Source organism: Eleutherodactylus coqui, chromosome 1 (genome assembly GCF_035609145.1).
Source record: "Eleutherodactylus coqui strain aEleCoq1 chromosome 1, aEleCoq1.hap1, whole genome shotgun sequence".
Lineage (NCBI taxonomy): Eukaryota > Metazoa > Chordata > Amphibia > Anura > Eleutherodactylidae > Eleutherodactylus > Eleutherodactylus coqui.
The window spans coordinates 7,021,245-7,047,547 of NC_089837.1; the positions used below are offsets into that span (position 1 = coordinate 7,021,245).

At 47.4% G+C, this 26,303-nt stretch overlaps 1 protein-coding gene across 1 annotated transcript in view; it reads left to right on the plus strand.

Annotated features, from left to right (window-relative positions):
* The first annotated feature begins 547 nt into the window (after positions 1-547).
* Positions 548-26,303, plus strand: part of LOC136584156 (vomeronasal type-2 receptor 26-like) — a 32,089-nt gene continuing 6,333 nt past the window's right edge. Inside the window, exons 1-3 of the mRNA XM_066584290.1 lie at positions 548-640; positions 1,434-2,246; positions 23,033-23,248. Of these exons, the coding sequence (XP_066440387.1) occupies positions 548-640; positions 1,434-2,246; positions 23,033-23,248 (1,122 nt within the window). The remainder of the gene's footprint in view (positions 641-1,433; positions 2,247-23,032; positions 23,249-26,303) is intronic.

The following is a 26,303-nucleotide window of genomic DNA, read 5'->3' on the forward strand; positions in this document are numbered from 1 at the left end:
TTTAACCCTAATGTGGTGAAGATGGAAGAGGAGGAGAGGTTTCCCATTGTGAAAGGACCATGAATGCTAGAGGAGTGATCCCCAAAGAGAGAGAAAGCATGAGCTGAACATGAGACTAATTGTCCAAGGCCCAGTGCAGAGGTACTCTAGTTATTTCTGAACTTCCTACATGAGCCTCCTAAAGTCTGGGATCACCACGTAGAGCTACTCTTCTTCAATTGTTCACACCTGAGCGTCCTGAAGTCTGGGACCACTGGGTGGAGGTACACATCTTCAATTGTTAACACACAGGTGTTCTGAAGTCTGGGATCGCTGTGTGGAGGTACTTCTACTCAAGTCTGTCTTAATGCTTGCACTTGGAATATTTTTTTTTGCCTTGTACTGATGGAAGTTCATTTCAAGTAAAGTTTCGTCAAGCCCTGACTGTTCCCATGGACCTGAGGTACATTATATCTGTCTGTGGCTCATTTATTCTCTGCCAAACGTCATTCCAGTGTGTAACGGAAAAGTAGTGTCATCCATGACAACACCTCAATCACTGTTCGCTATGTTTATTGGGCATCCCTTCCCAAGGAGTGTCCGGAAGAAGCCCAGCAGTGCCCTGGCTGTGGCTACATGCAGTCCTCTGGAAGGGAGCGTGGTAAGTGCCGCCGTGACAGGCCAGCACCTTGTCGTCTCAACTCCTTAACGTATGCCCTGTGTCCAGGATCTAGATAAATATGATTTAAAAATAATAAAAGATGAGACGTGACCTGTAGCCCTGATGGTGGACTATAGGCAGGGGCATAACTATAGGGGATGCAGTTGCACCTAGGCCAAGGAGCATTAGGGGGCCATAAGGCAATATAGAAAGCCCAATACTATAAATAAAGCATTATAGTTATGGGGCCCTGTTACAGTTTCTCGTGCGGACGGTGCGCTGAATACATGAAACACATGCTTCTTTAGGCACTCAGTGCATACTCCCATCCTCTGTGTGCCTCGACAGAAATGTATGCCTGTTCCCAACAGGCCCACATTTCTGGCATAACTTAGGCCAGTGTCTGGGATAAATTATTCATAAGTTTCTTGGTACACCCTCCAAACAAGCTGCACCCACTTTTCAAAGAAGGTTGCAGGGCTGACGCAGAAGGCTTAAAAGTCACGACATTTTTGTGCAAACGGCCCTTGCAGAAAATGTTCCCCATTGTGTCTGGCTATAATTGTAACTTAGATACAACCAGACCACATTTTATAATCAGTGCAGAAATGTATGGGCTTCATTTACTGTTTCTTCCATCTGTAGTTAGGGTCCAAGAGCGGAGGTTCTGCCCTATGTGTGGGCTAGGCTGCTATTTCATACCATCAATCATTTCTATTTCTTTTGGTTTTCCATTAGATTCTAGGCTATTTATTTGGCATTAATACTTGTTTTATATCATTACTCTTTATAGATCAGTTATGGGGCAACAAGTTCTGTTTTAAATGATCGACATCGCTACCCAACTTTTTACAGGACCAGTCAAAGTGCCCAGATCAGTTGTTTGGTGTTATCCAAGATAATGAAGTTCTTTAGATGGACATGGGTTGGGATTGTATCTTCAGACGATGACAGCGGTAATGAGGAGATTCGGATTTTGACACAATATCTGACCATGAATGAAATCTGTGTGGCCTACACCATAAAAGTAAAGCGTGTGAGCTTAAATGCTATACATGAGATAGAAAGAAAAAACATGGAGATCATCAGCAAGTCATCAGCCCAGGTTATCATACTCTGTGGGACGTATTCTGTATACCTTGCAGATTGGTTACACGCATTACGAATTGTGTTGCGGGATAAGACTCTGGTCTTCGGTCCTCCATTTGCTTTAATGGCAGCTCTTATAGAACATCACAAAGAAGCATTAAATGGGAGTTTGGCTATTGAACCTTCTCGGCTGCCTCTTCCAGATATGAGCAGCTTCTATGAAAGTTTCCAGACTGTAAATCATCCAGAAGACATGTTACTGGTTCATATTTGGCTGGTAAATGTCCACTGTCTATCAAGACATCCCCGAATGAATGAATTACATCAGTTTGCATACAATAAATCTCTTCATAACTGTACAGGGACAGAAAGGGTCACAGACTTTTATAACTTCCAAGACCCTGGTCTCTCCGACCGAGTCTATAAAGCTGTGTACATATTGGCTCAGGCTCTACATGATCTACGCCTCACCAGGAACTGTCAATCTGCAGAGATAAATTATAAGTACAGTCACCTGGTAAGTGCAAAATGCGAGTGCCCATAAACATCTTATGGTATAACTGATATGTATGCCCAACTGTACTGTGAATAGTTGATCGTTGGCACATTCGCCGGCGTTGTGTACCTACTGCCATTATATTGCACTGCTAATGATGTTCTCCCTCTCCTAACATTCACTTTATTCACAAGCTGTTGGCAGAGATATATGTACGATGTACATACTCCGTGATGGTAGTAATTGTACACAGTAAAGGCTCTCATACACATTAGTGTTTAGTCATCCAATCCACCTATTACAGCTGGGCCAGACAAATCTCTAATTTCTATGTGGGATGCTCAACTTCCTCTGACAGATGAGTTTGGAGAAAAAAAGTATCAGGGACCTTGATGTCTGAGCCTTGTGTGGTGCAGAGTGTAAGCTCTCACCTACAATTAGAAGGTTGCAAGTTCAATCCTTGTGTGGTTCAGGTGGCTGGCTCAAGGTTGACTCAGCCTTCCATCCTTCTGGGGTCTGTAAAATAAATAAATAATTACCTGAAAGTGCTGCAGAATACGTTGGTGCTATATAAATAGCAAGATTTTTTTATTTTAATGCTTGATCCTTTTGTTCTCTTGAAGAAAGTTTGTATGGCTGTGACCTATCCCCCCTAAAGATGTAAACACCCAGCCAAGCCCAACAGAGCTGAGGGACACAATGATCATTCAGCCAACAGCTGTTGAAGGTGTGTGGGCACCTTTAATTTAACCCCTTGGTAACCAAGCCTACTTGTACCTTAATGACCAGGCAAATTTTTGGAAACCTAACATGTGTAACTGTAACATAGAATAACTCCGTAAAGGTTTTGCATATCCAAGTGATTCTGACATTACTTTTTCGCCACATATTGTGCTTCACTTTGGTCGTAAAAATAGACTGATATAACTTGTGTACATTTGTTAAAAGCAACACAATTGGGAAAATTGGGGAAAAATTGTCTTTTTTTTTTAATTGCAATATCTCAAATATGTGCAAACATACTGTCCAGATTTTTGATAAGATATATACTCCATGTGTTTAACTTTATTCTGGAAGCGCATTTACAAAACTTTAGTTTATTTTTTTTTAGCATTTAAAGGTGAATATCCACTAGCGTTTTTCCACTCGCGAATTCGCTGCGTTGTTTTTTTTTCCAGATGTCAATGGGACTTTGTAATGTTAAAATCTCAATGCAGTTGACGTTTTTGCTGCGTTACCATTTTAACATTAGAAAGTCCCATTGATATTTGAAAAAAAACAAAAACGCAGTGAATTAACAGCGGGAAAAAAATGCTAGTGGGTAGTCACCCTTAGAGACATACAGATTTAACATTCATTATTAAAATTTTGAGGAACATTTTGTTTTCCTGCACGAAGCCAAGTTTGCAAACGCTCAGAGGTGTCAGAATGATAGATACCCACACAAATGACCCTATTTTGAAAAATACACCCCTTAACGACCGCCAATATGCCTTTTGACGGCCTCCCAAGCTGGCTCTCTCCTAAACCCCCTGCCCCTCCCCTGCACCCCCTGCCCCTCCCCTGCACCCCAAAGCAAAAAGTTTTAGTGCACCTGGAAATATAGAAAGCTGCCAAATCCATATTTTGTAAATAGAAACTACCAGGGACCCTTGTGATTGGTCCATGGAGACATGGATGGCTGTGATAGTCATATCACAGCCATAGATGGCATGTGTTTTGAGAATTATGCACAAGATTAGTGCTGTATGATGCTCTGCCCTCTCAGAGCGTTTTCTGGGAGGAGAGAGAGAACACGTTCTTCTTGCGCTGTGACGTGCCGTGCTAAGCTAACCCACGAGAAAAGGTTAGCAGAGGCAGGCGAGGGCCCCCGCCTCTACCTTGCCCAGCTTCTCGGAGGGGGTGCCCAGGCTTGGGGCAGTCACCTCATTCTCACACCACTGCATGGGAGAGGGGATCACAGAGAGTCAGACGGTGGAGACGGGCAGGCCCCCGCCTCTACTTTGCCCAGCTTCTCGAAGGGGGTGTCTAGGCTTGGGGCGGCCGCCTCATCCTTGCACCGCAGTGTGGGAGAGGGGCTCGCAGGGGCTCACATGGCAGAGGTGGGCGAGGGCCACCGCCTCTACCTTGCCCGGCTTCTCAGAGGTTGTGTCTGGGCTTGCGGCGGTCACCTCATCCTCGCACCACTGCGTGCGAGAGGGGCTCACATGGGGGTCACACGGCGGAGACGGGCAGGCGCCCACATCCACCTTGCCCTGCTTCTCAGTGGGGATGCCCAGGCTTGGAGCGGTCGCCTCATCTTCGCACCGATTGCGTGGGAGAGGGGCTCACAAGGGGTCACATGGCAGATATGGGCAGGCGCCCACCTCAGCCTTGCCCGACTTCTCGGAGGGGGAGCCCAGGCTTAAAATGGCCACACGTTGGCCCCACGGCCAGACAAGCAGAGTGGGGACTTGGCAGGGAAGAGGGGGACTCAGTCGCTCTGCCCCAAGGGAGGCAGCGGTGGGGGAAGGCTGTGGTGCATTGACTGAGTGCGTCCCCACTCCTCAGCACTTTGAGAAAATGTGTCAAAGACCACAGCTCTTTCCCATTGGCCCCGACAAGGTGCTCGTTGTGACATTTTGCGAGTCCTTACTTTACCGACGTCGGCTCTATCAGGGGAAACTCGCCTGCTCCTTCCGCTTTCTGGGAAACGCTGCTCGGCCCGGAGCGCCCAGGATTTTCCTCATTCCACGTTACCATCATTAGCGTTACCATCCCACTGCTTTGCCTTCTGAGAAGTTTGCTGCTAAGCATAAAGGCCAACGCTTTGTGGTTGGAACAGGAGACGGGGATGACAGTATGTCGCTTAATAGCCAGACCACCCTCATGTCTATATTTCAGTGCGGTTTGGAGGAGGAGGGGGAGGAGGAGAAGGAGGAGGGGTAAGAGCCTGCTGGCCACACTGCAGAGGGTACCCATGCTGCTTGCCTCTCATCTGTTCAGCACGTATGGGCTAGTGAGGACAGCGATGTGTTGCGTACTGGTACCCTGGCACACATGGCTGACTTCATGTTAGGCTGCCTTTCCCGTGACCCTCGCGTTAGACGCATTCTGGCCAAACATGGATTACTGGGTGTACACCCTTCTAGACCCACGTTATAAGGAGAACCTTTCCATTTTCATTCCCGAAGAGGAAAGGGGTACGAGAGTGATGCAATACCACAGGGCCCTGGTGGAAAAAGTGATGCTAAAGTTTCCATCTGACAGCGCTAGTGGCAGAAGACGCAGTTCCGAGGGCCAAGTGGCAGGGGAAGCGCGGGGATCAGGCAGCATGTCCAGCACAGGCAGGGGAACACTCTCCAAGGCCTTTGCCAGTTTTATGTCTCCCCAGCAAGACTGTGTCACCACTCCCCAGTCAAGGCTGAGTCGGAGGGAGCAATGTAAAAAGATGATGAGGGAGTACATAGCCGATCGTACCACCATCCTCCATGATCCCTCTGCTCTATACAACTATTGGGTGTCAAAGCTGGACATGTGGCACAAACTTGCACTGTACACCTTGGAGGTGCTGGCCTGCCCTGCCGCTAGCGTCTTGTCAGAGAGGGTGTTTAGTGCAGCTGGGGTATCATCAGGGATAAGCATACCCGCCTGTCAACTGCCAGCGCCGACATGCTTACACTCATAAAGATGAACAAAGGCTGGATTTCTCCAGACTTCTCTTCTCCACCGGTGGAAAGCAGTGGAACCTAAAGATTCTTTTAGCTGCAACAGGAGAAATATGCATCCTCTCTCTAACCCCCAAAAAAGGAAGAAGTAACTCGGTCTATCCCTTTCGGAACTTCCTCCTCCTCCTAAAACAGCATGTCATTGTGCTGAAACGCCAATTTTACGGGGGTTAAAACAAATGTTGTCGGAGGGCTGTCTCCAGGCTCTGTTGCAAATAAAGCGACAGCTACATTAAAAAAAAAATGTTTATGGCTTTTACCTGCTTTCAGGGTTAAGCAATTTTTCAGGGGTACACTTGTACTCTTGGTACACCGATTTTTCAGGCCCTCGCCTATACTCTTACCCAACAAATTTTTCTTACCCTCGCCTATACTCTTGGCAAACAAATTTTTTCAGGTGTTCGCTGATACTCATGGTACACCAATGTTTGAGGGGTTCGCCTATGCTCATGGTACACCAATGTTTGAGGGGTTCGCCTGTACACTTGCAAAAGAAAAGTTTCAGGGGTCCGCCTATACACTTGCTACTAAGAGGTTTGGGGGGTCCGCCTATACACTTGCTACTAAGAGGTTTTGGGGGTCTGCCTATGCACTTGCTACTAAAAGGTTTGACGGGTTCGCCTATACTCTTGCAAGAGAAAATTTTCGGGGGTCCACCCATACACTTGCTGCTAAAAGGTTTGGGTGGTCCACCTATACACTTGCTACTAAAAGGTTTGAGGGGTTCTCCTATACTCTTGCAACAGAAAAGTTTCAGGGGTCCGCCTATTCACTTGCTACTAAGAAGTTTGGGGGGTCCACCTATACACTTGCTACAGAAAGGTTTGATGGTTTCGCCTATACACTTGCTACAAAAAGGTTTGAGGGGTCCGGCTATACTCTTGCAACAGAAAAGTTTCAGGGGTCGGCCTATACACTTGCTACTAAGAGGTTTGGGGGGTCTGCCTGTACACTTGCTACAGAAAGGTTTAAGGGGTTTCTGGGGTTTACCTATACATTTGCAACAGAAAAGTTTCAGGGGTCCGTCTATACATTTGCTACTAAGAGGTTTGAGGGGTTCGCCTAAACACTTGCTACTAAAAGGTTTGGTGGGTTCTCCTATACACTTGCTACTAAAAGGTTGGATGGGTCCGCCTATACTCTTGCAATGGAAAAGTTTCAGTGGTCCGGCTATACACTTGCTACTAAGAGGTTTGGGGGGGGTTCACCTATACACTTGCTACTAAAAGGTTTGAGGGGTTCGTCTATACTCTTGCAAAAAAAAAAAAATCAGGGGTTCGCCTATACACTTGCTACTAAGAGCTTTGAGGGGTTCACCTGTACACTTGCAACAGAAAATTTTCAGGGGTTCACCTATACTCTTGTTACAGAAATGTTTCTGGGATTTGCCTATACATTTGCAACAGAAATGTTTCAGGGGTCTGCCTATGCATTTGCTACGAAGCGGTTTGGGGGGGTCTGCCTATACACTTACTACTAAGAGGTTTGGGGGGTCTGCCTATACACTTGCTACTAAAAGGTTTGATGGGTTTGGCTATACTCTTGCAACAGAAAAGTTTCAGGGGTCCGCCTATACACTTGCTACTAAGAGGTTTGGGGGGGTCCGCCTATACACTTGCTACTAAAAGGTTTGAGGGGTTCGGCTATACTCTTGCAACAGAAAGGTTTCAGGGGTCCGCCTATACCCTTGCTACTAAGAGTTTTGGGGGGTCCGCCTATACACTTGCTACTAAAAGGTTTAAGGAGTTCGGCTATACTCTTGCAACAGAAAGGTTTCAGGGGTCCATCCATACATTTGCTACTAAAAGGTTTGGGGGGTCCACCTATACACTTGCTACTAAAAGGTTGGAGGGGTCTGCCTATACACTTGCTACTAAGAGGTTTGGGGGGGTCCGCCTATACACTTGCTACTAAAAGGTTTAAGGAGTTCGGCTATACTCTTGCAACAGAAAGGTTTCAGGGGTCCATCCATACATTTGCTACTAAAAGGTTTGGGGGGTCCACCTATACACTTGCTACTAAAAGGTTAGAGGGGTCTGCCTATACACTTGCTACTAAAAGGTTTGAGGGAGTCGCCTATACACTTGCTACTAAAAGGTTGAAGGGGTTCGCCTATACAATTTCTGCTTAAAGGTTTGAGGGGTTCGGCTATACTCTTGCAACAGAAAAGTTTTTCAGGGGTCTGCATATACACTTGCTACTAAGAGGTTTTGGGGGTCCGCCTGTGCACTTGTTACTAAAAGGTCTGAGCGGTTCGCCTATACCAGTGATGGCAAACTTTTTAGAGATCGAGTGCCCAAACTGCAACCTAAAGCCTACTTATTTATTGCAAAGTGGCAACACATCAGGGGGCGGGGCTTATGACGACATATGATTTTTACCTCCATCGTTCTTAAAAGAACAGGGCCGTTTGGAAATAGACCAGGTGCAGATTTTGACTTCTTTTGGATGCGGAAATGCTGTGGAATTTGCCATGGTAATTTCCGCTGAGGACATTCTGCAGCATTTTCACCTCGTGTAAACATATCCCAGCAGTGATAGTGACCCCCCAGAGCGGCCCCAGTGGTAATAGTGACCCACCCCAGTGCAGCCCCAGTAGTAATGGTGACACCCCACAGCGGCCCCCAGTAGTAATAGTGACACCCCACAGCGGCCCCCAGTAGTAATAGTGACACCCCACAGCAGCCCCCAGTAGTAATGGTGACACCCCACAGCGGCCCCCAGTAGTAATGTGAAACCCCACAGTGGCCCCCAGTAGTAATGGTGACACCCCACAGCGGCCCCCAATAGTAATGGTGACATCCCATAGCAGCCCCAGTAGTAATAGTGAGACCGAGACCTATATACTTACCCCCTCCTACTCTGCTCGGCGCTGCTGCTGGCGCCCATTCCGGGTGCACACTGTGATGACAGTGTGCTTCAGGACGCCTCAACCCCCTGCTCCCGTGGAACCTAAGAGAGACAGCAGGGGAGGGGTATCCCGGCTGCACATTGACGACACTGTGTGCGCCGGGATCAGCGCTGCTGAGTGAACGCTGGCAAGGGAGCTGCGGCCCCTGCCAGTAATCACTAACGTGGTGAGCGGCCGAAGGTGGCACGTGCCATCAGGGAGGGCTCTGCGTGCCGCCTCTGGCACACGTGCCATAGGTTCATCATCACTGGCCTATACTCTTGCAACAGAAAATTTTCAGGGGTCCATCTATACTCTTACAACAGAAAAGTTTCAGGGGTCTGGCTATACACTTGCTACTAAGAGGTTTAGGAGGTCCACCTATACACTTGCTATAGAATGGTTTGGGGGGTTCGCCTGTACACTTGCTGCTAAGAAGTTTGGGGGTCCGTGTATACACTTGCTACTAAAAGGTTTGAGGGATTCTCTTATACTCTTGCAACAGAAAAGTTTCAGGGGTCCGCTTATACACTTGCTACTAAGAGGTTTGCGGGGTCCACCTATACACTTGCTACTAAAAGGTTTGAGGGGTTCGCCTATACACTTGCTACTAAAAGTTTGGTGGGGTCCGCCTATACACTTGCTACAGAAATGTTTCAGGGGTCCGGCTATACACTTGCTAATAAAAGGTTTGAGGGATTCGCCTATACTCTTGCAACAGAAAAGTTTCAGGGGTCCGCCTATACACTTGCTACTAAGAGGTTTGAGGGGTCCGCCTATACAATTGCTACAGAAAGGTTTGAGGGGTTTGCCCCAACTGTGGGTGCACAAAGGTTTCCCATAGCTGTGTTCAGCTGTCTGGCATGAATACACAGAATGACTAGGGCAAAGGTGTGGGCCGAGATTCTGGGTGGGGTGAAACTCTGCCATGTGTGGTCACTCTGATTTCTTCATGTGTAATACTGTTTTTGAGCTTCATGGGCTCGCCTATGCTGTGGGTGCACAAAGACTTCCCATTGCGGAGTTTTACCTATTTGGCAAAAATACACTGACTGACTAGGGTAGGGTGCAGAGTGCAGATGGCTTTCCCATTGCGGTGTTTAACTATCTAACACCTACACAGAATGAATTGTGTGAGGACACATGGATTTCCCATAGCTATGTAACTCACGGCACCTTGCGTCACACAAGGTGGATGCTGGAACTGAGCCTGACCCAGGGCCCGCTCACGTGCTTCCCACACAAAGTATTGTGGCTCCTACCTCGGTCATGGTTTCTCGGGCTTATTATGCCACCTCCCCCTGCTGCTTGGGGTCTGGGGATCTGCGTTGGTCGGCATGTATTATCTCTCGTGCTACAAATTACCACAGTTATCCGAGATACTGGATTGGAGCATCCACAGGAAGCGTTAGTGATTTCATGAGACTTTCACAGGGTCACTGTATACCTGTGGTGGCTACTTTTGCGACACCTCCTGCTGCAAACCAATCTTTGGTGTTAGTATGTGCTGCTGCATTGTGGAGATGTGTAGACGTACTGGCACCTGAGTCCCCTTTATGCCCACGTTAGCGGTTCCGGACAATTTTGTGACGGAGGTGGCACGGGATTGGAATGATGATCGTACGCAATTTATCATCAATTCTCAACAGCATTGTGGGCTATCGCCCGCACTTTCGAAGAGGGTCGCTGCCTAGCCATGCCAACCCTCTGTAGTGTTAGTCTCCGGTTCCTCCTCATCCAGTACGCACTTATAAATAGACATGAGGGTGGTGTGGCTATGCAGCCAGCGTGTGGCATGAGGGCAGCTGAACGCTGCGCAGGGAAAATTTGTGTGTGCTGTGGACGCAGGGTTGTGCGGGGGGTTGGGCAGCATGTAACCCAGGAGAAGAGGCAGCGGTGTCACCCGCAGACAGTGATTGTCCTTGGTTGCAGGTAGTGTGGTGCTTAGCTGAGGTGTGCCTTGTTAATGAGGGTTTGTCCGATGTAAATTCTTAGGGGGGTGACCGCCAGACTCTTGCCCCTATTGTGGCTTAATGTGGGACCTGGGAGACTCAGATGCAGCCATGCATGCTGCCCCTGCCCTTCCCTATCCGTTTCTGTGGTGTTTCCATGACTTTCTGAGGTTTTCTGGTGTTTCACAAATCATCCCCTATGCGGAGCATCGGTCCCATACAAAAATGCTCGAGGCCCCGTTTGACTTCAATAGGGTTCGTTACTCGAAACGAGCTCTCGAGCATTACGGAAAGTTCGACTCGAGTACTGAGCACCCGAGCATTTTAGTGCTCGCTCATCTCTAGTCTTAACTGATTCAAGCTGGCTCTCCGGTATACCACTGGAACATCGGGTTACTGATATATGCGTTCTTGGATGTTGGGTGGCGGTGGGTCCCCTTGGGCAGGGTGTGTCTCATCTGGCACCTGGTAAGTCAATCTACCACCTCCTTTCTTTTTTTTCTCTTATTGGATTTCTAAACTATGGAGCACTATTTCAAGTTTTGTTTTGCCTCAAAGTTTGGATTTTATGGCTGCGGTCAAGATCTAAAGAATTGAATGACACAAAAGTCCTAAGGTGAGGCAGACTGGTCAAAGTGCGGTGCAAGAAAAAGCATGTAGGCTTATTTATATTAGATATAGGGTGATTATGAGGGCATCTCAGTGGTCCTGGGATAATTTGCTTTGTTCTTAAAGGGGTTGTCCCGCGGCGAAATGCAATTTTTTTTTCAACCTAACCCCGCATTCTGCACCGTTAAAATCAATACCGTTTGTAATTAAAAAAAAAAAAATCGCTTACCTCCTTCCCAGTTCGCGCAGCATCTTCTTTTCTTCTTTTAAAGATGGCCGCCGGTACTTTCCCAATGATGCACCGCGGTTTTCTCCCATGGTGCACCGCGGGTCTTCTCCCATGGTGCACCATGGATTGTCTTCTCCTTCCTTGCGTTCCACTGCCAATACAGCCACCTAATTGGCTGATCGGCACCACGTGATGGAGGCTGAGCTACGATGACGACGCGCAGACCAGCTCTATGGCGCGAGCGTGCCGGAGCGGCCCCATTCACCAGGCAGAAGACCGCACAGCGCAAGCGCGTCTAAAGAAGCCAGAAGACACAGAAATTAAACGGAGCCATGGAGACGGGGACGCCAGCACCGGAGGGGGTAAGTGTATAACTTCTGTATGGCCAATATTTAAAGGGGTTGTCCCGAGGCAGCAAGTGGGTCTATACACTTCTGCATGGCCATAATAATGCACTTTGTAATGTACATTGTGCATTAATTATGAGCCATACAGAAGTTATAAAAAGTTTTATACTTACCTGCTCCGTTGCTGGCGTCCTCGTCTCCATGGTGCCGACTAATTTTCGCCCTCCGATGGCCAAATTAGCCGCGCTTGCGCAGTCCGGGTCTTCTTCTTTTCTGAATGGGGCTCCGTGTAGCTCCGTGTAGCTCCGCCCCGTCACGTGCCGATTCCAGCCAATCAGGAGGCTGGAATCGGCAATGGACCGCACAGAAGCCCTGCGGTCCATGGAGACAGAGGATCCCGGCGGCCATCTTCAGCAGGTGAGTATGAAGACGCCGGACCGCCGGGATTCAGGTAAGCGCTGTGCAGGTGGTTTTTTTAACCCCTGCATCGGGGTTGTCTCGCGCCGAACGGGGGGGGGGGGGGGTTTAAAAAAAAAAAAAAACCCGTTTCGGTGCGGGACAACCCCTTTAATGCACGATGTATATTACAAAGTGCATTAATATGGCCATACAGAAGTACTTAACCCCACTTGCTTTCGCAGGACAACCCCTTTAACAGGAGACAAACAGCAGATGGACTTTAGTGTGTAACACTGAACCACCATGTACCCAAACCTCATGTGGAATTTCAGCAGTTCTTGCTGCCTTGCCACTTTTCAGCTGTTTGCTAGCCTTGATGTCTCCTCCAAGGTGGGGATCTCATTAAGTTCTGTTTCCTCTGACTGTTTTGGGATGCAATGTATTGCTGAGTCCTGTACCATGTGTTGGTGCTGACCACTGATTTAGGATAGATGTCTTGTCTTCTAGAAGTGTTAGACCATCTACACCGTGCAAGGGACTTTGAATTCTGTGTAAAAAAACCTATATATCATCTTCAGAGCCTCATAAAACACCATGCATTCATCAATCTCTGTGAGGAGCTGATTTTTCTCTGCAAGATTGGTCCACAATTCTTTTTGGATAACTCACAGTCTATACTACAAGTAATGGGAAGTGTTTGTGCACCCACAGCATATCCAAGCCCCTGGATCCCAAGAAAAGTATTACACATGAATAAATCAGAGTGCCCAAACATGGCAGAGTTTCACCCCCGCCAAGGGCCTCGGCCCACATTTCTATCCTAGTCAGTCAGTGTATTTGTGCCAGACAGGAAAAACACCGCAATGGGAAGTCTTTGTGCACTCACAGCATAGGCAAGCCCAAGGAACTCAAGCATGGTATTACACTTGAGGAAATCAGCGTGCCCAAACATGGCAGAGTTTCACCCTGTTAAGAGCCTCTGCCTACATTTCTACCCTAGTCAGTCAGTGTGTTTGTGCCAGACAGGTAATACAACGCAATGGGAAGTCTTTGTGCACCCACAGCATAGGTGAGCCCAAGGAAATTAAAGATGATATTACGCCTAAAGAAATCACAGCACCCAAATATGGCAGAGTTTCCCCCTGCTAAGGGCCTCGGCCCACATTTCTATCCTAGTCAGTCAGTGTATTTGTGTCAGACAGGAAAAACACCGCAATGGGAAGTCTTTGTGCACTCACAGCATAGGCAAGCCCAAGGAACTCAAGCATGGTATTACACTTGAGGAAATCAGCGTGCCCAAACATGGCAGAGTTTCACCCTGTTAAGAGCCTCTGCCTACATTTCTACCCTAGTCAGTCAGTGTGTTTGTGCCAGACAGGTAATACAAGCAATGGGAAGTCTTTGTGCACCCACAGCATAGGTGAGCCCAAGGAAATTAAAGATGATATTACGCCTAAAGAAATCACAGCACCCAAATATGGCAGAGTTCTCCCCTGCTAAGGGCCTCGGCCCACATTTCTACCCTAGTCAGTCAGTGTATTTGTGCCAGACAGGTAAAACACAGCAATGGGAAGTCTTTGTGCACTCACAGCATAGGCAAGCTCAAGGAACTCAAGCATAGTATTACACATGAGGAAATCAGAGTGCCCAAACATGGCAGAGTTTCACCCTGCTAAGAGCCTTGGCCTCGGCCCACATTTCTGCCATAGTCAGTCAGTGTGTTTCGGCCAGACAGGTAGTACAACTCAATGGGAAGTCTATGTGCACCCACAGCATAGACGAGCCCCTGGAAACCAAGGAAAGTATTACACATAAAGAAATCAGAGCACCCAAACAAGGAAGTTTCACCCTGCCAAGGACCTCCACCTCGGCTCACACCCTCAGTAATCGTGGTCATAAAGCGGACTCGGATGCTAGTGTAGCTGTGACCGTCTCATTAATGCAGTAACGTTCCTTTTGTTTGGCCCAAACCAGTTCCTCAGATAACTGTGGTAACACAAGGGAAAATGCATGTTGCCCAGTGCTGATCCCCTGACCCCAAGTAAGAGGAGGAGGTGGCCTTTCAAGGCCAAGACACCATGACCAAGCTAGGACCCGCAATAGTCTGTGTGGAAAGTACGTGAGTAGACCCTGGGGCAGGCTTGGTCCTAGCTTCCACCTTGTGTGACCCAAGGTGCCAGGAGTTACATAGCAATAGGAAATCCATGTGTCCACACACTATTCATTCTGTGTAGGTGTCAGATAGCTCAACACCGCAAGGGGAAGTCTTTGAGTTACTTGGGCTCGCCTATGCTTTCAGTCCACAATGATAGTATTATATAGGATGAAATCAGAGTGCCCAAACATGGCAGAGTTTCACCCCGCCAAGGACCTTGGACTCAGCCCACATTTCTGCCCTAGTCAGTCAGTGTACTTGTACCAAATAGGTAAAACACCGCAATGGGTAGTCTTTGGGCATCCACAGTATAGGCAGACCCCTGTAACATTTCTGTAGTAAAAGTGTAGGCGGACACCAGTAACATTACAGTAGCAGAAGTATAGGCAGACCCCTGTAACATTCCTGTAGCAGAAGTATAGGCAGACCCCAGTAACATTCCTGTAGCAGAAGTATAGGCAGACCCCTGTAACATTCATCTAGCAGAAATATAGGCAGACCCCTGTAAGATTTCTGTAGTAAAAGTATAGGCAGACCCCAGTAACATTCCTGTAGCAGAAGTATAGGCAGACCCCTGTAAGATTTCTGTAGTAAAAGTATAGGCAGACCCCAGTAACATTCCTGTAGCAGAAGTATAGGCAGACCCCAGTAACATTCCTGTAGCAGAAGTATAGGCAGACCCCTGTAAGATTTCTGTAGTAAAAGTATAGGCAGACCCCAGTAACATTCCTGTAGCAGAAGTATAGGCAGACCCCAGTAACATTCCTGTAGCAGAAGTATAGGCAGAGCCCAGTAACATTCCTGTAGCAGAAGTATAGGCAGACCCCAGTAACATTCCTGTAGCAGAAGTATAGGCAGACCCCTGTAACATTCCTCTAGCAAAAGTATAGGCAGACCACTGTAACATTTCTGTAATAAAAGTATAGGCAGACCCCAGTAACATACCTGTAGCAAAATTATAGGCAAACCGCTGTAACATTTCTGTAGCAAGAGTATGGGTGGACCCCAGTAACATTCCTGTAGCAGAAGTGTAGGTGGATCCGAGTAACATTCCTGTAGCAGAAGTGTAGGTCGACCCGAGTAACATTTCTGTAGTAAAAGTATAGGCGGACCCCAGTAACATTCCTGTAGCAGAAGTATAGGTAGACCCCTGTAACATTCCTGTGGCAGAAGTATAGGCAGACCCCTGTAACATTTCTGTAGCAAAAGTGTAGGAGGACCCCTGAAACATTGGTGTACCAAAACTATAGGCAGACCCCAGTAACATTTCGGTAGCAAAAGTATAGGCAGACCCCTGTAACATTTCTGTAGCAAGATTATAGTTGGACCCCAGTAACATTTCTGTAGTAAGAGTATAGGCAGACCCCATTAACATTTCTGTAGCAAGAGTATAAGCGAAACATTGGTGTACCAAGAGTGTAGGCGAACACCTGAAAAAATTTTGTTACCAAGAGTGTAGGCGAAGGCCGGAAAAATTAGTTAGATAACAGTATAGGCAAGGGCCAGAAAAATTGGTGTACTAAGAGTACAAGTGCACCCCTGAAAAATCGCTCAACCGCGAGGGCAGGTGAAACCCATAACTCGCTGTTGCGTAATTTGTAACAGAGCCTGGAGGTAGCCCTGTGAAAAAAAATACGTTTCTGTTAAAGTATCAATACTTTTGAAACTTTTAAAAATTGTAAAAAAATTTATAAACAGAGCCTTTTGGGCCTCAGAAAAATTGGCAGTTCAGCGTGATGACATGCTGTTTTAGGAGGAGGAGTAGGAGGAGTAATAATATCCGAGAGTGATTGACAAAGCTTATACCCCCTTTTTTCTGGTGATAGAGAATGGTTTTTTCTCCTGTTGCAGTGAAAAGAATCATTAGGTTCCGCTGCTTTCCGCCAGTGAGAAGAGAAGTCTGGGGAAATCCAGCCTTTGTTCATCGTTTTGAGTGTAAGCATGTCGGCACTGGCAGTTGACAGGCGGGTACGCTTATCCGTGATGATTCCCCCAGCTGCAATAAACGCTCTTTGACAAGACACTAGCGGCAGGGCAGGCAAGCACCTCCAGGGCGTACAGCGCAATTTCATGCCACATGTCCAGCTTTGACACCCAATAGTTGTATGGAGCTGAGGCATCACGGAGGACGGTGGTACGATTGTCTACATAGTCCCTCACCATCTTTTTACAGTGCTCCCTCCAACTCAGCCTTGACTAGGGAGTTGTGACACAGTCTTGCTGGGGAGCCATAAAGCTGGCAAAGGCCTTGGAGAGTGTTCTGCAGCCTGCGCTCGACATGATGCCTGATCTCCGCGCCCCCGCTGCTACTTGGCACTCGGAACTGCACCTTCTGCAACTAGTACTGTTAGATGGGAAGTTTAGCATCACTTTTTCCACCAGGGCCCTGTGGTATTGCATCATTCACGTAGCCCTTTTCTCTTCGGGAATGAAAGTGGAAAGGTTCTCCTTAAACTGTGGGTCGAGAAGGGTGTACACCCAGTAATCCGTGTTGGCCAGAATGGTGAGGGTCATGGGAAAGGCAGCCTAACATGAAGTCAGCCATGTGTGCCAGAGTATCAGTACGCAACACATCGTTGTCCTCACTAGGAAGATGACTTTCGGGATCCTCCTCCTCCTGTTCTACTCTACGGCCCATACACGCTGAACAGATGAGAGGCAAGCAGTATGGGTACCCTCTGCAGTGTGCCCAGCTGTCTCTTCCTCCTCCTCCTCCTCCTGCTCCTCCCTCTCCTCCAGAACATGCTGAGATATAGACATGAGGGTGGTCTGGCTATGAAGTGACATACTGTCACCCCCTGTGTCCTGTTCCAACTGCAAAGCGTCGACGTTTATGTTTTGGAGCAAACTTCTCAGCAGGCAAAGCAGCGGGATGGTAACACTAATGATTACCGCACTGCCGGTCACATCTGGGTAGACTCCTCAAAGTTTCCAAGGACCAGGCAGATATCTGCCATCCATGCCCACTCCTCAGTAAAGAATTGCAGAGGATGACTACCACTCCACCGCCCATGTTACGGCTGGTTTTCCCCTATTGCTCTACGCTGCTTGTACATTGTGGCCAACATGTGCAGCATAGAATTCCAGCAAGTGGGCACGTCACACAGCAGTCAGGGCTCTGACAGATGAAACCGATGTTGCAGGGTCCTCAGGGTTGCAGCGTCCCTGGTAGACTTGCGGAAATGTGCGCAGACGCGGCACACCTTGCTGAGCAGTTCAGACAAGTGGGGGTAGTTTTTCAGAAACCGCTGAACCACCAGATTGAAGACGTGGGCCAGGCATGACACGTGTGTGAGGCTGCCGACCTGCAGAGCCGCCACCAGGTTACGGCCGTTGTCTCACACGACCATGCCCGGTTGGAGGCTCAGCAGCGAAGGCCAAAGGTCGGCCTGCTCTGTCTGAATCTGCAACTGCTTGGGGGCCGTGTGCCTCTTGTCACCTAAGTTGATTAGTTTCAGCATGGCTTGATGGCGCTTGCCCACCGCTGTGCTGCCGCGCGCTACCGACTGTTGGCGACGTGCTCACACGTCTTAATTGAGAGGTAGAGGTGGCAGAGGAGGAAAAGGGGGAGGGTTTGGAGGAAGTGGCATAAAACGCAGCAGACACCAGCACCGAGGTAGGACCCGCTATTCTGGGTGTGGGTAGGAGGTGAGCAGTCCCAGGCTCTGATTCAGTCCCAGCCTCCACCAAATCCACCCAATGTGCCGTCAGGGAGATATAGTGGCCCTGCCCGCCAGTCCTTGTCCACGTGTCCATGGTTAAGTGGACCTTCCCAGTAACCGTGTTGGTGAGGGCACAATTTATGTTGTGGGAGACGTGCTGGTGTAGGGCTGGGACGGCACACCAGGAAAAGTAGTGGCGACTGGGGACCGAGTAGCGGGGGACCACTGCCGCCATCATGTTTTTGAAAGCCTCCGTTTCCACAAGCCTGTACGACAGCATCTCCAGGCTAATTAATTTGGCTATGTGCACATTTAAAGCTTGTGCGTGAGGGTGGGTGGCGCCGTGTTTGCGCTTTCGCTGCAATGCTTCTGTTAGCGACAGCTAAACGCTGCACTGAGAGACATTGCTGGATGGAGTGGAGGACAGTGGAGATAAGGGTATGGGTGCAGGCCCGGAAGCGCTCGTGCCTGTGTCCTGGGAGGGGGATTGGATCAGTGTGGCAAGCTGGGGCACAGGGGAAGAGGCAGTGATGTGACCCGTAGATGGTTAATGGCCTTCGTCCAAGTCCCAGGGGTGCTGGGGGGTGGTGAGGCTGGTACTGGTGGCTTCCTGGCTGATCTTCGTGCGACACAGGTTGCACACCCCTGTTCGTCAGTCGTCCGCACTCTCACTAAAAAACATCCACACCTTTGAACACCTAGCCCTCTGCATGGAGGCTTGGCGCGAGGGGGTGCTTTGGAAAACAGTTGGGGGATTCTTCATTCTGTCCGTGCCTCTACCCCTGGCCACTCCACTGCATCTTCCAACCTGTCCTGCTGCTGCACTTGCCTCCCCCTCTGAAGCCCTGTCCTTGGTATGCTTAACAAACCAGGTGGGGTCAGTCACCTCATCGTCCAGCTGCTCTTCCTCTGAATCCTATGTGTGCTCCTCCCTTGGACTTACTGCCCTTACTACTACCTCACTGATAGACAACTGTGTCGTCATCCACAAAAAGCTCTTGAGACAGTTGCCGGAGATCCCCAGCCTCATCACCCGGACTCCGGGAACTTTTCAAAGGTTGGGCATCGGTCACGACAAACTCCTCAGGTGTGAGAGGAAACATTTTTTCCCACTCATGGCAGGGACCCAAGAACAGTTCCTGGGAGTCTGCCTGCTCATCAGAATATGTCATTTTCATGGAGTGAGGAGGCTGGAAGGAAGGAGGAGCAGCAGCCAGAGGATTCACAGTTGCAGTCCCTAGGCCAGGAGTAGTAGACTGCGTAGAAGACTGGGTGGTCGATACATTGCTAGAAGCATTTCCTGCATTCCACGACAGGACCTGCTCACACTGCTCTGTTTGCAATAAAGGTCTGCCACGCGGACCCGCAAATTGTGATATGAAGCTGGACAGCCCAGAATCTTGCCTCTCTCCTAATCCCGCAGCAGCCGGCAGTGAATCACCACGACCATAAACTCAGCCTGTACCCACACCTTCACTTGGACGTCCACATCCGCATCCACGTCCACATCTTCGACCCTTACCCCTATTCCTCATCATGGCGGATTAAGAATATAGCAGGGGCCAAATAAATTACCCCACTGTAAAGCACTGACAACTGTGGCTTAATTCACCGCACACAGAGACTTGTAGATAGCAGGGGCTCTATGCTGTGACTAGGAAAAAGTAACCCGCTGTCTTGCGCTGATACCTAGGGGCAATTTACTGCTCGCAGGGACTTGTAGATTATAGAGGCTGTGTGGAGTGGGAGAAGACTCTAAAGCCAGTGGATAGTGCTGGTAACTGCGGCTATTTCAACCCCACCAAGGAAAAGGTATTGTGGAACACTCTGCACAGCGGCAGAGCTGAAATACTTTGCAGTGGCCCAGGAAATATTACAGTACTGTTTAGCGGTGAGACCTCTGTCTAATGCACTGCAGACACAGAACGGTATAAATGAAGTCACTTGCAGTAGGCTAGGAGATGTTAGAGTGCTGTTTCATGGTGAGAGCTGGTTGTATGGCACTGCAGCCTGAGAACGCTATTACTAAAAGGCTGGGAACTGGCCTAGATGCGTAATACAAAATTTGATGCACTACTACTCCCAGCAAGCCACAAGTATAATGCACACGGTCAGATGTAGCCCTAAGAAGGAGCTTTGGGGTATTTGGTACGGAGGATCAGGACTGTATAGTGTATATCTTTCCCTATAAAAGTGGCTGTGCCCCAACACTCTGTGTTGCTCTGTGTGCTCCCAGCCAGCCACAACAGTAATGCACACTATGAAGCATGAGTAGCCCAAAGAAGGACTGTTGGGGTTCTTGAAGACTGGATCTTACTTTAACACTTTCCCTATGTCAGCAGCAGCACTTTCTCTAACCTCTGCCAGCATGCGTCTGAGGCGAGTCGCGGGCGGGACCGCTTTAAGTACTCGCGGTCACTTGATCTCGCCAGCCACTCACTACTGTGGGGTGGGATAGGGCGGGCAAGTCACAGCAGGAAGTGGTAATGGCTACCTCACATGTCTATTAGCTAGAAAATGGTGCTAAACATGCGGGGAAGGAAATGCAATTGGCTCAAGTACCGCGTGGTGCTCGTGTCGAATAACGAGCATCTCGAGCACCCTAATGCTCGAACGAGCATCAAGCTCGGACCAGTGTGTTCACTCATCTTTAATTATAAACTCTAATAATAAACTTGTCATCTGCATGGAATCTTTATATATGATATAGAGACACAAATTAGGAAGAGCGCCTTGCACATGGGTAAAATAATAGATAGTGAATCCACTCCACTTACCCGGTGTTGGGCGGAACAGCAAAAAAAAATTTTTTGTGTCCCGCCTACACCTGGAATGCAAGTAAGCCTTCAATAGGTATCTTTAGTCAGGATCCTCCGTATCATCCAAAAAATATATGTGTGTCTGATATCCTACACAATATAAACTTTTTTGGAGAGCAGCAGCTCTAAAGAAAACCCCAATTCTCTGACAGAAAAAATTGGGATAGTACAGTATAGTAAAAAAAGGAAAAAACCTTTATCCAGCTGTACTCTGTCGCAGGACCTCAAGAGCATATAGGGAATAAGCTTCCACAATAGTAAGGCAAGTTAAATCCCATAAAAATAGAACAGAATAATAACAGGTTTATAGTACCTCTACTATCGGGTAAGCAACGCGTTTCTGCGTCATCTGACGCCTTTGTCAAGCATATAATCCTTATACCCAATCATATATATATATATATATATATATATATATATATATATATATATATATATATATATATATATATATATATATATATATATACAAAACATACCCTAATCAAAGATCCATATGGGGGACATCTGATTCCATCCCTTAACCACGCCAAACGCCATCAAAGCGTGTATGGGTGAAGGGTGGAAGCTAAAGTGGTTCCGCTTTCATCATCCAATGGATGCTGAAGCGCACCTGCGTTCCACATAGATAGCCTTCCATGCAATGTAAAAAAGATCCACGTAATGCGTCATCACGCTGTAGGGGAGACGCATCGTGGATGAAATAATCACGCTCCTGAAAGGAGCGCGCGGGGCTTGTCAATGCTCTGTGTAAATAACAACGTGCCGCGTCATCACGCTCTGCTCCGAGGTCCGCAGTGACTTAATTTCACTATATATATATTTTATTAGAATAATCTATTGATCACCCTTTGCATGGGAACCAGGAGTTGCCATTTGGGAGATAGGGTTTGTAAGTATGGTATTAAGTTAATGTATCACCAGCTGTTGAAAGAGATAATTGACATATAATGTGGGCAATTCCCAAACATCTGTAACGTATGGGAATAGATCCAGGGTGTTTTACAGACTGACATGCATCGTGTGCTCCATCTATGATCAATTAACTAAACTGTCAGTCTATAGCGTGCATTGACACGCTCCGTGCGTTCCATCTGAAGCGTGACTAATTAAGTCACTGCGGACCTCGGAGCAGAGCGTGATGACGCGGCACGTTGTTATTTACACAGAGCATTGACAAGCCCCGCGCGCTCCTTTCAGGAGCGTGATTACCTCATCCACGATGCGTCTCCCCTACAGCGTGATGACGCATTACTTGGATCTTTTTTACATTGCATGGAAGGCTATCTATGTGGAACGCAGGTGCGCTTCAGCATCCATTGGATGATGAAAGCGGAACCACTTTAGCTTCCGCCCTTCACCCATACACGCTTTGATGGCGTTTAGCGTGGTTAAGGGATGGAATCAGATGTCCCCCATATGGATCTTTGATTAGGGTATGTTTTGTATATATATATATGAGATTGGGTATAAGGATTATATGCTTGATAAAGGCGTCAGATGACGCAGAAACGCGTTGCTTACCCGATAGTAGAGGTACTATAAACCTGTTACTATTCTGTTTTATTTTTATGGGAGTAAACTTGGCTCATTATTACCGGCCGTTGTGGAAGCTTATTCCCTATATGCTCTTGAGGTCCTGCGACAGAGCACAGCTGGATAAAGGTTTTTCCCTTTTTTTCTATACTATATATGATATAGACAGTTCACAGCTTCTTCACTGCTTGTCATGTCACACTATGTCTTAGGGTCCTCTCACACATGAACGTAACATCGACTCTTTGCGCTTCTTCAGAAGAAACATTATCCCCTCAGATCCACATCCAAGGCCTCTCACACAGGCAACCAATATCCTGCTCTGCACTGACAAGGCACAAACTCCAAAACAGTCTGTCTGCAGAAAGGCATCTTTCCTATCTGGAGAAGTTTCTTCTTTGGCTTGTATCCAACACATTATATACAACACAAATAGACATTACACATATGTGAAGGGATTCCTGGAAATAACCAGATACATTTCCCTCCTTCATTCTTCCAGCTTCACCGATACCTGGGAAGTCAGAAAGATAATACTGGAAATCTGTTATTCCACGACAATGGAGATTTCATCTCCCAATATTCCATCGTGAATTGGCTGAGTTCACAGAATGGATCGAAGCTCATAAAATATATTGGTTCTACAACAACAAAACAAAATGATGCTGCATTTAATATCAAAGTGGATCAGATCTTGTGGAAGAACAGGGTCAGCGAGGTGAGACTATGGTAATCTGGGCAAGAAATGTAGGATCGCCAGTGAAAAGAGAGAGGAGGGAAGTTGGACTGGAAGACTGAGCTAATAAATCCTGAAAAATCCTCTGGTCCTGGACTTGTGGTCGCAGTTATAGGTTACTTACTAGAATGATATAATCAGCCATCTTCCGGGTCAACCACAAAACATTTCTCTTGACTCACCATATGGTCCTATATGATGGAGGCGAAAATGAACCCATCGTGTCAGACAGCAGTATATGTTATATTAAAGTAGAGGTGCAAAGTATCTCTGACTAGTTAGTGAGGAGATCCAACACACCAGAACTGAGTATACGGTTGCTGAGAGCTAGTATATAGGAGAGCTACTGTGCTAAAGAGTAAAACTTGGAAACTGAAGTAAGAATGACCCTTACGGCTTATCTCCCCTTATCTACCGCTTTTTATTTCTCTTTGAAGGGTAGAAATTTTTGGAGTCACATCGGAATCACCAAGAAATGTTGTGGAATATCATCCACAAGTCTTTAGGAAGTAGTTTATTCACAATGGTCCCATAGCAATAACAATTTAAGCACATGTACAAATATATGTGTGTTTTTAGTTTAGTCCGATTTTGTCCATAATTGTGACTTAATTAACTATAAGATGACATTTTATTAGTAATCAATGTGGAGATCTAGGGGTGTACAAAGGGCTCACTTACTTTTTCTTGCATCCATAAATGTATGCAGCTGTGAGGGGTCAGCGTTAATGTTAGAATCAGATGGAGGCACAAGGACATCAACATAAAGTACAAGTGGCTGGTTAAAACCTGTGAATAATGCAAAAGCAGAGTATGTTGTGGTAGGAAATACTCTCTCTTACACTCATAGTGGCATAGAAGGTTTAGGCAGGAATCATCAGCCAGGTTTGGCATACTTAATTGAGAGACTGTAAATTTAGTTTACGGTGCCCTTCTAGAGACTGTAATTATTACATTTGCAAAGAGAAAAAAGTCTGGAATTGTGTTAGCAAAATATGACTGTTCTCAGCAAGAGAAACCAAGTAATCTTGTAGATGTGAGACCTTTTAATGGCTAACAAAAATACATGATGTTACAGCAAGCTTTAAAATTTACATAGGGTTCTTTCTCAGGCTCAATGGAACAGATCCGAAGAGGCATAAATATTTATACACATACACATGAAAGTGCACAGACATGGTGTGATTAATTTGCACTTAAGTCAATACCAGAACAGGATGAGTAGATGAGTAAATACTTAATTAGTCCACTAATAAGGATGTGAAAGTTTTATACTATCTGTCACATAGCAGACCAGAGGAGCCTCTGTCCTCGATCATTCTAACAGTATTGCAAACTTGAAGTCATTAGAATACTGTCTAATTTATACCCAGCTTTCCCAGGCTTAGGGTGGATTCAGACGAACGTATATCGGCTCAGTTTTCACGCCGAGCCGATATACGTTGTCCTCGGGTGCAGAGGGGGGAGGATGAAAGAGCCAGGGCCAGGAACTGAGGCTCCCGCCCCCTCTCTGCCTCCTCTCCGCCCCTCTGCACTATTTGCAATGGGGAGAGGCGGGACAGGGGCGGGGCCAATTACCGGACTTTAGCCCCGCCCCCGGGGAGCCTCAGTTCCTGGCCCTGGCTCTTCCATCCTCCCCCCTCTGCACCCGAGGACAACGTATATCGGCTCGGCGTGAAAACTGAGCCGATATACGTTCGTCTGAATCCACCCTTATGCACACATGCAAAGCGAAAGCTCAAATCATCCACCTATTCCATTCTAACGCACTCCACATCTCTACAATGCTCATACAAATACACACTGCCACCACCAGTTTTGATATCTGTAAACTGAAACACGATCTATGAATTATGAACACAATCTATGAAGTTATGATTCATTTTTAAAATGCACAAGGCTGACTTCTAAATTGCAGATTTAATCTAGAAAAGGTCTATCAGGGCAAGATATCTGATATGTACAAGGATATACAAAAAAGTTTGTAACATGGGAGCATAAGGAAATGCAGTATGAATACACAACAAGGCAGATTTTTAAAATAAGCAGGGACAAAATAAAAGAAAGATATCAAATTTGTATATTGGTCCAATGCTCCAATACGTGCAGAGTCACTGAAGCAAATGGGACAGCCTTAGCCGAAGAGTATCTCTGTAGGATCTGACAATTTGGAGCCTGTGGGATCCCAAATTATAAAGCGTCTCCAGCTTTGACACCCAATAGTTGTATGGAGCTGAGGCATCACAGAGGACGGTGGTACGATCGGCTTAGTACTCCCTCACCATCTCTTTACAGTGCTCCCTCCGACTCAGCCTTGACTGGGGAGTGGTGACGGAGTCTTGCTGGGGAGCCATAAAGCTGGCAAGGGCCTTGAAGAGTGTTCCCCTGAACATGCTGCCTGATCCCCGCGCTTCCCCTGCTACTTGGCCCTCGGAACTGCGCCTTCTGCCACTAGCGCTGTCAGATAGGAAGTTTACCATCAGTTTGTCCACCAGGGCCCTGTGGTATTACATCACTCTTGAACCCCTTTCCTCTTCGGTAATGAGAGTGGAAAGGTTCTCCCTAAACCGGGGGTCGAGAAGGGTGCACACCCAGTAATCCGTAGTCGTCAGAATGCGTCTAACGCGAGGGTCACGAGAAAGGCAGCCTAACATGAAATCAGCCATGTGTGCCAGGGTGCCAGTACGCAAGACATGGCTGTCCTCACTAGGAATATCACTTTCAGGATCCTCCTCCTCCTCCTCCTCCTCCTCGTCCACAGGCCATACACGCTGAACAGATGGGAGGCAAGCAGCATGGGTACCCTCAGCAGTGGGCCCAGCTGTCTCTTCCCCCTCCTCCTCCTCCAAAACGCGCTGAGATATAGACATGAGGGTGCTCTAACTATCAAGCGACATACTCTCTTCCCCCATCTCCTGTTCCGATCGCAAAGCGTCAGTCTTTATGCTTTGCAGCAAACTTCTCAGCAGGCATAGCAGAGGAATGGTGATGTTAATGATTGCAGCATTGCCGCTCACCATCTGGATAGACTCCTCAA